At 37.6% G+C, this 12532-nt stretch overlaps 1 protein-coding gene and 1 long non-coding RNA gene across 2 annotated transcripts; both read left to right on the top strand.

Moving 5' to 3' along the window:
• Positions 1 to 124: 124 nt before the first annotated feature.
• Positions 125 to 3377, top strand: LOC135932325 (uncharacterized). Its single transcript, XR_010573417.1, has 4 exons — positions 125 to 756; positions 1071 to 1229; positions 1308 to 1364; positions 2881 to 3377. It is a non-coding gene; the product is annotated as an uncharacterized LOC135932325 (long non-coding RNA).
• Positions 3378 to 7730: 4353 nt separating this feature from the next.
• On the top strand, positions 7731 to 12015 carry LOC134621065 (uncharacterized). Its single transcript, XM_063467480.1, has 8 exons — positions 7731 to 7873; positions 8214 to 8360; positions 8937 to 9097; positions 9731 to 9867; positions 10037 to 10130; positions 10918 to 11084; positions 11262 to 11325; positions 11701 to 12015. Exons 1-8 carry the CDS (start codon positions 7789 to 7791, stop codon positions 12013 to 12015), a joined length of 1170 nt encoding a protein of 389 aa, XP_063323550.1. The 5' UTR covers positions 7731 to 7788.
• Positions 12016 to 12532: the final 517 nt, after the last annotated feature.

Here is a 12532-nt window from a genome sequence, read left to right as displayed (position 1 = left end):
AAAAGTGAAACCGTGCGTCACACAGTAATACGCACTCAACCCTTAAAGTGAAACCAAACCTCTTCTTGTTTCAAAACTAAAAAGAGGAAGTAACCAGCGCCCAATTTTAGCTGCGCATGTTGTCACTCAACAACACACACACACCGAGACAGACCCAGTGCAGTTCTTCCTTGATCATTTATCAACATTCTACACCAACACAGTCAGCAGTGATAATTTTCTGGACCTCACGGGATCCTCCGAAATTCACGTGAGTGTATCAGCTGATTCTGCCTGTCAGACCTCGCCGGATCTGTTCTCTTGTTCTTTTCTTTTTCTCACAGAAGTCCCCACTCAGAGCGTCATTCAAACCAACACAGTCAGCAATGGTTATTTTCAGGACCTCAGCGGATCCACCAAAATTCATGTAACTGTATCAGCTGATTCTGAGTTCAGACCTCGCCGGATCTATTTTCCGCAACAGTACCCTACTCAGTGTTCATGCACACCAGTGTGGAGCAAAGCACCCTGAGCATCTAAGATCGACACAGCTCAGAAAACATGTTGCCACACTCTCACAAGTCCTTAATTTGAAAAACAATGAACTTGATCAGGTTGCAGATTTCCTGGGTCATGATATTCGCGTTCACCGCGAATTCTACAGATTACCAGTTCCCACAACACAGCTGGCCAAGATTTCCAAACTGCTTTTAAAAATGAAAAAAGGACATCTTTCCCAGATCCAGGGGAAATCACTGGATGAGATCGAAATTGAAGGTTTGTATTGAAAGGAGCAAATATTAGGGCAGTTGAATATTATGCTTTATCAACAGAATTAAAACCTAAAAGCACAGACCATTCTGTTAAATGTCCATGATTTAAGGTTCTTGAAGTCTGTTGTTTCATCACTTTGCAACATTTGGCAAACTGCAGAGTGGTGGCCTTAAATAGTAAAACTATGTACTGTGGAAAAAGTATGATTTCCAGTATTTGTTCTGTATTTTGTCATATGTCGTTGTTAATGTGAGGTTTTTGGGGGGTTTGTGTTTGTGTTGGGGGTTTTTTTTGTGTTTTTTCCCACAATTTCTCAGATGAAATTGCATTAAGTGATGCTGAAACAAAGGACAGTGAGAGTGAATCAGATGATGATGACACAGCACTCACAATGTCAGCGTGTGGCACCAGTGAGCCTGTACATGCAGTAGCTGATTCCACAAACACAGCGCAGCTACAAGACACTGTAGATTGTGGTAAGTTACCACTAGCTTGATTTCTGTGGATAAAATGTTTGTAACAAATATTAAAACTAATTCAAATTGTGTAATCAGCAGATGAAAAACCACTCATAATGCCTGCAGCAAGTGAGACTGCTGCTCCCTCTGAAGGTAAGGGGTGCAGTTGGTTCTCTAAGCTTATGGACACGTTCTTTGTAATTGCATTGCAATTCTGTCTCTCTACACCACCATAATGGATTTTAAAATCAAACAATATCCATATGTGTTAAAGTAGACTTCCTGCTTTAATTCTAGGGATTTAACGGAATCATCACATCACAACCATTATGCATAGTCTATTATTCTTAGAAGCTCAAGGGTAATTGTATAGCTGACAAATAATTTAATGACTGGGTGAGGCCTGTCTACAGACTACTTCATGTGACATACTATGGTGCTTGCATGATGCATTCTCATTATCCAGTTAAGTAAGTAAAAAGGTTTATTCTGTTCATCTGAACGTAGTTTTTTCAGTGGGAGAAATCAAATCAAATCACTTTTATTGTCACGTCACATGTGCAGGTACACTAGTACAGCTTCACAAGCAACAGAGTTGTGCAAAAATACAATAACGTAAAACAAGCAAAATATAAAAATGGCTAATCTAAAAAGTAATAAATATATGTACAATATATAAAGGTATATACATTACTGAATGTGTGTACTAAATACGTTTTTCTACGTGTGTGTGTGAGTGTGTATATAGTGTGTATATACATGTTTTACAAATGAAATAAAGTAAACAATAAAATAAGATATATAAAATATACAGAGGTTGATATGTGCAAAACAGTGGCATTTATATACAGTATGGAGTGCATAATGTTGAAGTTCCAGTAGTGAGGGTGAGGTGTCTATGACGTGTTCAGCAGTCTGATGGCCTGATGGAAAAAGCTGTCTCTCAGTCTGCTGGTACGGGACCGGATGCTGCAGAACCTCCCTCCTGATGGAAGTAGTCTGAACAGTTTGTGGCTGGGGTGACTGGAGTCCTTGATGATCCTCCCCGCTTTCCTCAGGCACCGCTTCCTGTAGATGTCTTGGAGGGAGGGAAGCTCACCTCCAGTTATCCGTTCAGCACACCGCACTACTCTCTGGAGAGCTTTGCGGTTGTAAGCGGTGCTGTTGCCATACCAGGTGGTGATGCATCCAGTGAGGATGCTCTCAATGGCTCTCAAATGTTTCGTCACTTAGATGTTTGTGCTTAAGGTTCTTGAATTGTTCATCATCTATTGTTTCATCACTTTGCAACATATGGCAAACTGCAGAGTGGTGGCAAGAAGTCACTTGGATGAGTGACAAAATGTTTCTCCCACTGAAAATGCTACGTCCAGATTAACAGAATCAACGTTTTGGGATTTACTTACCTGGATGATTGAGCATGCATCAAGAGACTTTTATTCAATGTTTTATTCAGTCTTTTATTCACAGTGGAACACTAAATGTTGTCTCATTTTAGAAATTTGATAAATTTTCAAAGAGAATTTTAGCTGGTTTTGATATTGATGGTACCAACACATTTCAGAAGTTAGGACAGGGTAACATCCATTCTTTTAAAAAGCAAATGATTTTGGGTTTTTTTTTGTTTGGTTTGTTTGTTTTAACTACTACTACTTTATATATCTTCCAGATAAAAATGCTGCTCAATCCCACAATTCAAGAAGAGCTCCCAAAAACATGTGGTCCAAGGCTGAGGTGGCTGCAGTGATGAGGCATTTTAAAGACCACATAAACGAAGGGAAACTGGCCACCAAAAATGAATGCAGTCATTGCAAATTGGTAGAAGATCCGGTGTTGGCAGGAAGAACAGTTCAAAACATAAGAGATTTTGTAAGAAACAGAGGATTAACTGCAAAAAGGCAGAAAAAAATGAACTAAAATAACTGTTTAGCCAGATGTGGTTTTACATCTTGGTCAGATTGCTGAACTGTTGTTAAAACTGACTTATTGTGCAGCAGGCTGCCTCACTGATGTTCTGTTTAAAGAAAAAAAAGTTCTTGTTAATTACAGAAGTAGTTTGTATTTCATAACTTTTAAATTTAATTGATTTAGTTTTTTTTGACAGGTTCTTTAATATATATTTTTTGACAGGTTATATTGAAAATAAAAAAAATATAAATGCATATTTTCTCCCCTTAATATTTACCTTTAAACTATTAAAATTCATTTTAAATGTTTTTAATTTTTCTGTTTTCTATATTTTTATATTTCTGTGGTTAGCGTGGGCATTTTTGTCCATAGATTTCTTTTTTATTTATGATTAAAATTAATGTTCAGATCCAAGAACAATAATAAAATAATGTCCCAGTAATCCTGTGTCCTGTCAGATGTGTAATCATGGTAATGATGAGCTATTTAATAATGACATCATTGTCCCTTTAAAGTCCTGATATTGTTTCTTTTGGACCTCATAAAACACATCGTTGTCAAGTGGACAATGTCTCCAGAAAACACAATAGAGTCTGGTTGGTGTGTATCAGTGTATCTAGACTTCTATAGGGAGTGTATTAGGTCTGAAGTGACCCAAATTTTTTTCAGATTTTTTTGAACACTTTAACCTCGCTCCCTTGGCTCTAAGTCCTCTGGAAACGGTAGTCCCCTTAAACCACCGCCGGGCGGATTGACGTAGTATAGTCCCGCCATACCACATAGACCCGTATGTGTGTGTGTGTGTGTGTGTTTGTGTGTGTATGTGTGTGTGTGTGTGTGACAGACAGAGAGAGCCTTTTTATGGGAGCATCTTATTGTATGATTTAAATTCAATATATTTAGACTGGTTGACTGAATTTGATCCTGTGTGTGTCTCTCTGTGCATGTGTGTTTCCATATGTGTCCATATTTGTGATTGTGTGACTGTTATACTACTGTTATACTGTTATAGCATGTTCAGCATTTGTTCAGCTGTCCATTTTGCTTTTCCAATTTTTCTATTTAAATTATTACAATTATGCTAAGTCATGGCATTTCTGCTGCTTTTCAGTATTTGTGCTAAATACAGCACTTCTGCTAAATCATACTGTTTCTGCTATTTTATAAGATTTGTGCTAAATATAGTATTTGTTCTAAAACACTGGATTTCTGATTAGTTATAGTTTTTCGAACAAATCTAACCATATTCAGGTTTTCTTCAGCTTTCCATTTTGTATTTCCAATATTTCTATGCAAGTTATTACTATTGTGCTAAATCATAGATTTTCTGCTGCTTTTCAGTACTATAATATTTCTGCTAAAACATATTTCTACCAAATACAGTATTTGTGATATGGTATTTCTGCCATTTTATAGTATTTGTGCTAAAACATAGTATTTCTATATATTTCTGCCAGCTCCCCAGGGAGTTAATCCTCTGTGAGCACTGTAATATTCAAATTTACATATCAGGACCTGCACGACTTGCTCCAACAACCAGCCAATCATTTCTGAGAGCTGGGACATTAAAATTTGCATTTTGATGCCTTTTTGGCTCCTAAGCCAACCAATCATCTACGTCATATATCTCTAATTATTCATAGTTTTGTTTTAAATACATAATGCTTAAGGATTTCCCCATCTCTTCCGAACAAAACGGTCTAAGAATGACAGTCTTAGCCCCTATGGTTATGAAATTATGGCTGAAGCGTGTTTCTCTCTCTCTCTCTGTTACTGTGTTGTGTGTCTGTGTGTGTGTGTGTGTGTGTGTCAAAGCCGCCCCTGCACTAATTACTGATAGTTGAGAACAAGTCTTTGTGTATTAACAGGTTTCCACTCTATGAAAATGATTTTCTTACAAATATGATTTTTACATTAACATGTGGTTTCAGAAAGTGTAACTGTTAAGGCTATAGTTTAGATGGTTGTCTTTAAAACTTTCACTGAAGAGTCTTTTTGGGGACAGCCACAGCTTTACCTCACTGTAGTTGTCCACGCTGTAGCTTTACCGCACTGTGGGTGAACAAGTGGGTGCAAGTCCATTTAGGTCAGAATTTGATATTTGATATACCTTTATTAGTCCCACAAGGGGGAGTTTATATGATTACAACCATTATGATTTAGAAAAAAAGAAATAAATGTGCAATGAACATTTCAGGGGTCACTGTTAAAAATTCTCATAGCAGTGGGGTTAAAGGACCTCCTGAACCTCTTGAGTCCTGCAGAGCAGTGAGATGAGACTCTGCAGCTCCTACTGTCCTGGAGACTGTTCTTATTACTGCAGTCAGTTACATAAATCTATCATAATACAGTACATTTTAACATAATGACCTTATGTTTATTTATGTCTTTTAACCATTATTTCAAATTCAAAGAATCCTGTTTGAAACATTTATTAAACTTATAGAATTAAATTTCTACTAGTTGTTTTTTGTTGCAAAAAAATCTAGTATAATAATATTTAAATCTACATATATTTTTCACCTTTTCAATGCCAATTTTGTGTAATGGCGAAGTTTCCCACTACCCGTGAATGCCTCTTTTTTACGTCTACGGCTGACTACTGAATCTCCGCCCAGTCTCTGCTTGATCCCTGCCGGTAAGCGCTGCCTCTCTGTCTCTCTTCTCTGAAATTAAATGTGTATAAACTGTTTGAGTGATTTACTGAGTTGTTGTTAGTGACTTATGAAGCCAGTCGAAGTATAAGTCATGTTAAAGTAACACAATGGCTGCTTTTTTAGTGAAACGTTGTAATTTTAGTATTTAAAAGGAGTGTTTGGTATGCTAGCCCTAACAACCTAAGCGCTAACGCCTAGCCTAGCTCCTATAGGCCTAGTGTGAAATTAATATAGTTCATTTGATTGTTTAATCCAGATATTGTGTTGTATTTGGTTCATTCGGTGTGTTAGTGTTTCTGAGTCTCTTAGGGAAGCTGAAGTTAGTTCTCCTCTTCACAAATCAGTCAGTTAAAACGGCCTCATTCTTTAGGTTATAAGGTAATGAGCCGCCATTTTAGAACCACTGATTAACTGCTGAAGCAGCAGGGTCGGCAACTTCAAAGGAGCCATTTTACGGTCTCTGACTGAAGGCCGGGAGAAAAAGATTCACGTGCCTGTGCGGGTTAATTAACAGAAGGGAGAGAGAGACAGAGTGAGGATAAAACACATAATATAAGAATAATAACATTTCTTAACAAGAAGTTTTTTTAATTAATCAATTTTAGTTTTTTAGTTAAATTTTAAGAACTGTTTAACAAACACTTGTTTGTGCAGGTTGTTTTTAAGTAAAACCTACACCTGCAGCTCTGTTTAACTTCTCACTTTGTGGAAAATTAATGAAATATAAAAAAAGGCCACCTTCAAATAAATAAAATGCAGCAGTGCACCATTAATATTATTAACATGATATGTAGATATTTAAAACAACAACATATTAAATTAAACTACACAGCAAAAATGCCAGTGTTGATTTTTCAGTGTTAGTTGAATTCAACAGAGTTCGGAGTCTGATCAACACTTAATTGAGTTAAAATACCACATCGGGAGTGGATTCCTGAAAAGTGTTAGTGTGGATTTTAGTTGTTACTGCATTTTAACACTATGAGTTTTAAATTAGACCACACCCTCATTTCCTGTGGAGCAGCGCATTTCAGAATCTTCTTCGGTCGCCGTCTTTTCTTGCTGCTGCGGTAAATTTTATTCGGTTAAATATTAAGTTTTAGATTGATATTAGTACAAGTAACACGATAACTAGTAAGAAAATAGCGTTTCTATCAAAATGCATGATCTTTAAGTGTCATATTTGAATTTTAACTGTTTTTTTTATTAAGCTGGTCTACTGCTAGCTAGAACTCCACCAAAGTACCACTTACTTTCCTAATATTCATTTAGCATATTCTGGCTGTTGGGAGAATATAACAACTACAACTTGTTAATATATATCTCAGTGTTTATTAAACGCCCTTTATTTAATTTCGAATCAAACTTGCCAAAGCCTTAGGTCAGGCGGGGCCACGTGCAATCCACGTCACTCCTACATGCAGCCTGTATATTTAGGTGAAGAAACAAAATGCGATTTAGCCCTTGAAGTGATTTTTTTCATTATTCATAAATGATTTAATGTGAAGGCAATATGTGCAGAGTGCTACAGGCCCTTGTAGGCAGTGTAGTCGGTGCTGCAGGGAGAACGTGTGGGACTCCCCCTCCCGTTCTGTGTGGGAGGGAGAAACTTAGGAGTTGCTACCCTCGAGAAACGCTAAATGAAAGCATGTAAATATAATAATAACCACTGCAGCCAAAAAGAGTGGTTGATGAGCCCAGCGGTAAGTAAGCTGTTAAGACTCGACTGTACACTGTGTTTGCTGACAGTAAAGCTAGTTACTGGCTACGAACCCAACGCGGAACCCGTTTATTGCTTTGGGAGCTAATTAACATAACGCTACATTAATCTGCCTTCTCCTGTGCGCTCACCAAAGAATTTAACCATTCCTTTGAAGATGTATATTTTAATAGGCTTGGTTGAGTTATCTGATATGACTTTTTATTATTTTTGCAATATTTACATACATTTTACACACGTCAAGCCCTAACACCTACTTTTCCTCTTTTTGGATTTCTTCTAAGATGTCATCATGTTGCTGAAAGTCAAGTACCAAAGTTCCAAGAAGTACATACGGTTACAGCCAGGTTTCACATACTTGGAGTTCATCAGTGAAGGTGGGTGGCAATCTTGTAAATCTTTATAACAAGCAGGACAAGAAAAAATATTTTTGATATTTTGGCATGAAGCAGACCTTGGAGATAGCCGAAAAATGCACAGTGTGAACTGGCCAGATTGACTGCTTGTGGGACTAACAGTGTTGAGTTAGCACACATAAATTACTCAAATTGGTTTTGCAAACACACAAGTTAGTGACTGAAATGTCACATTGCTAAACTGCTTTTAAATAAAAGCAATGTGGAATTTCACATTAGCTTTGGAGATACAGCCTTTGTTCCATTCGAATTCAATTCTGTTTCAGATATGTTTACGTCACATGTTATCATCTTCCTTTAGTGAAAAACAAGTTTGGACTTCCTGATGTTACTGAACTGCACATTTTTGATGAGACTGACACAGCGGTGGAGGAAGACATCTTTCTTGAACTTATAGAGGCCAATCCTGACATATGCCTGACTGTATGTGACAGTGCAGCAGGAGATGGTAAGGTTTCATTTCATTGTTAAGTCTTGTTTTAACGAGTGTTCAGGGATTTGCAGCTGCACATTTTTTTACACTATTTGGCTGTGGCAATTTGGATATTAAAATGTATTAAGACAAAACTGAGCATACAATTAGCAAACATTTCAAAGTACAATTGATACATTATTGTATTTTACATATTAAGCACACTCTTTTCATGAAAGCACAAAAACAAATTGCTTTACATAATTAAAACTGATGAAAAAACTTTACACATGTTAATTGATCCAAAATACATGAATAAAAGCTATGGTACACATGCACTCAGAAACACTTATACCCTTATCACACTCATTTATACACTCCATCCCCCTTCCTGCAAAAAAGCTATTTTCTTTTTAGTTGAATTTGGAATATAAATAAAAATAAAGAACTTAAATGACTCTGCCATATTGTCATTCTGATTATTTTAAGTTGTATGTAGTTATGTTATATGGTAGTATGATACCCCAGAGTTGCACCCCTCTTCTAGGTCAGTCATCCATTAGTTTTGTCTTTCATTTTCATGTTTTTAAGCTTGTTTTTTTTTTTCTATAGCTCATTCAACATCATCGTCCCTCACGGATACCATGTCTCTGTCCTCAAGTGACAGTGATCTTCACAGAGATTTGGGGATCCCCGTTACTGGAAGTAGACTGAGCACTGGGGCCAAGAACAAGCCTACCACAGAAGTTTCAGAGTCAGAGGCTGCAAAAGAGGTACTTTAGATGCATTTTAAAAATGTAATTAGCTAATTATTATTGTAAGTTTAGCTTGTCACAATATAAATATGGTTTCATTTAAACTTATAAAATTTTTGCAAGGTAAGATAAGCACGGTGGCACGGTGGTTAGCACTGCTGCCGCACAGCAAGAAGGTCCTGAGTTCAATTCCACCATCAGGCCGGGTCTTTCTGTGTGGAGTTTGCATGTTCTCCCCGTGTTTGCGTAGGTTCTCTCCGGGTACACCGGCTTCCTCACCACAGGGAGGAAGCCGGTGTACCCGGTTAGGTTAATTGAAAAATCCAAATTGCCCGTGGGAGTGAATGTGAGTGCGAATGGATGTCTGTCCCTGTGTGTTAGCCCTGTGACAGACTGGCGACCTGTCCAGGGTGTACCCCGCCTCTCACCCTATGACAGCTGGGATAGGCTCCAGCCGCAACCCTGGAAAGGATAAGTGGAAGCGAATGAATTGGATGGAAGATAACTTAATGCATTGCTGATGGGATTTCGGTGTGTGGGAGTGGGGTTGCTCTGTACCCTATTAATGTTAGTTTTTTGTATGAATCTGTAATGGTGGGTTAGATTTATTTAATAACATACATGTGCTAATTGACAATTCTTTTGTTGAAGATGGTAGAAAATGCATTGCGCATAAAACCTGGAGGTGAGGATGTCTTGGAGGAGTACAAGTCTGAGAAATCACTGCAGCATCGCACGCGCAGGCAGCTTGTTAACATACTAGCTAGTCACATGACTGAGATGCATGGGTAAGTGGTTTTGAAGAAACAAAACTAATTCAGATCAAAAGAGGTGATCTAGGACTGCTTTGTTTTCAAGACGTGTAACACTGAATTATGTTTAGGAAACCACATTATTATTAAAGTGGCAGGGTTTATTTTGATTTTTCTGTTTGTATTTGTTTTCTTTGCTGTAAAGGAGGATTCCTTCACGTAAGCAGAAAGAGAAGTATGCCTTGGGAATCATTACACTTTTTCCTTCGCTGAAGGATCCTTTTTCTCCAAAAGGCTATGTAAGTAAAAAAAACAAACTTCATACCTGAAGACAATTTAGCTTTATAGACTGTAACTTTTCAATGTTTGTTTGACATATAATTCATCAGTTAAAAAATTGAAAAACAAAAACTTTTAGTACATTTTTTTCTTAGTTGCTTATCTAAAAATGTAATTGATTATTAAAATCTTTGTTGACAGTAGGAATTTATCATAAAATGCATAACAATTGTTGAAAACATCTATCTATCAAACTACAACCCTATAGATAAAAATGTAATTTTTTAGGTTATAAAATTACAACTGCAATTCTAAGATCACTTAGTGATTTACTTATTTTTCCACATTTTTGAAAATACATTGACAGGAGCACTTCTATGATGGAGAAAAAGGCACAGGATATTTAGCATGGCGCCTCAAAACCATGTCCAGGAGTAGAGATCGGAGGCCAGAGAAGGTAGCCACATCTCCCCAAGCGCAAGGACCAAACCGCAGAAGATCAACAGTGACAGTGCCTCAACAGCTTGATGGAGATGCCTGCAGGGAGGCTGTATCGTTTCTTCTTCACTGTAATGATGAGACAGTCATCTTTGAAAAGATGAAGATGACCTTTCAACATCGGCAGAACCTCGTGCATGATCCACAGAGAACGACAGATGTCCTCAAAACCTTCCCACGATTTTTAGACATCAAGGGACTAGTGAGTGGTGTTTTTATTTTTACTGCTGTTTTTTCTTATCGGGCCAAATGTTGGCAATTTACAATGGCATTTTACTTAAAGTATTTTTATGTATTTATGATTAATAGCTAAACCAAGACTTCCAACTGTTGTTTGGGGCTGAAACCGCATCTAAGCTCCTTGAGAAGTGGGAAATAGCGTTTAAACCCAAGATTATTGATGAGGCCCGACATCTGACTCGATCAGCTGAGGTGCACCAACTTCTGAAAGCTGCTGAGAAACTTGCAACAAATGATGAAACCAGTAAGGCTACTCTCTCTCTTGGTTTGTATTCCAGCCAGCTAAAGCTTTTTTATTTTTGAATTGTAATAGTCCATATGTCTTGTCTTTTTCCTTGTCTTTCCCTGCCTAAAGACTGGGACAGTGATATGGCTTCTCTGCTGCTCCTCCTTCATTTGTTGCCACCCACTGCTGGTCGGAAGAGGACAAAAATTAGTCCATGTGATGCTGTGGACAAAATGGTGCACTTTCATAAGGTGAATATACCTCTTCTACTACAATCCAATAACGTTAACCCATTAGCAACAGCATATTTTTAAGTTGACATTACAAATAGACTTTTTATAATGTAAGGCCATGTCCTGTGCAGTTTGGTCTCCTACAGCTTTCTGGGAGCACTGGTAAAAATTGAAGACTTGCTAATTTTTCTGCTGTGCTGCTGTTAGGTGTCCCTTCTGATTTTTAATAGTTTTCCTCTTACAAAAAAGTGAACAATTACATTAATATCTCTCCATCAATTTCTAGACAATATTTCAGATTCTTTAATCGCTCAAGGGACATACTGGAGTACTTAAGACTAAAATATGACTGTAAATATGTGTCAGTTTCAAGTGTATGTTTCTTTTTCCCAGTCAAACTGCAGCATTGATGAACACCTGCGGAAACGAGAGGGAAAGCAGCCATACATCCTTGCTGTGGGCCGCACCCAAAACAACATCCATCAGTTCTACATTGTCGTGGACAAGCACCTTATCCCCTGCCAAGCCACCAGCTCCTTGGGTGCTTTTGATGAATTGTTTAAATCTCACTACGTTTTCAACCTGTCCTATGATGAGTCCCTGGTCCAGCTCTACACATTTGTGCAAACAGCAATCTACAGCATTGATGCTACAACAACAAGTGGCTCTCCAAGGGTTTGTGAACTTCGGGCAAAGTTCTTCAACTAAGTTAGAAAAATGTTCAAATGTTTCATCTGTCAAGCTGTACATGCCGCTAGCCAGTTACTAATAACTCACTTAAGACTTGACCATAGTTTCTATCCAAGCACCAGGTTTAAGTTGGTTTGTGCACAAGACCGCTGTAGGCGACAGTTTTCAACGTATTCAGGTTTCAAAAAACATTTGGTTGTTCATGAAAAGGAATTTTGTCAAAGTGTTGATCCAGTAAAATCAGCATGTTTCACAGATAACTGTTCAGGAGACAATGCTGAAGATGGAGATACAAATTCCATGCAAAACCCAGAAACTAATAGCTTTGAGAACAAGGGATCTGGTCTTCAAATCCAAAATGTGAAACATATTTGTGCTTCAATAATTGGTAAACTGCAAGGAAGTGGTATGGCAAATAGTGTTGTTTCATCAGTTGTTAATGATTTGGAAGATCTTGCTACTGGTCTACATGCTCAGGTAAAACATGACATTTTGGCTCATTTCTCTAAGGATGACCCTGTAAGAGCTACATTAA

This window comes from Pelmatolapia mariae, linkage group LG23 (assembly GCF_036321145.2).
Source record: "Pelmatolapia mariae isolate MD_Pm_ZW linkage group LG23, Pm_UMD_F_2, whole genome shotgun sequence".
Classification (NCBI taxonomy): Eukaryota; Metazoa; Chordata; class Actinopteri; order Cichliformes; family Cichlidae; genus Pelmatolapia; species Pelmatolapia mariae.
This window is presented reverse-complemented; position numbering and strand designations above follow the sequence as displayed.

What these genes read in the sequence shown, in the direction of transcription:
- LOC134621065 (XM_063467480.1), top strand. Translation starts at nt 7,789, where the DNA reads ATGTTGCTGAAAGTCAAGTACCAAAGTTCCAAGAAGTACATACGGTTA. An exon ending in TGACAGTGCAGCAGGAGATG is followed by an intron (nt 8,361 to 8,936) that starts GTAAGGTTTCAT and finishes TTTTTTCTATAG; the next exon opens with CTCATTCAACATCATCGTCC. An exon ending in CACATGACTGAGATGCATGG is followed by an intron (nt 9,868 to 10,036) that starts GTAAGTGGTTTT and finishes TTTGCTGTAAAG; the next exon opens with GAGGATTCCTTCACGTAAGC.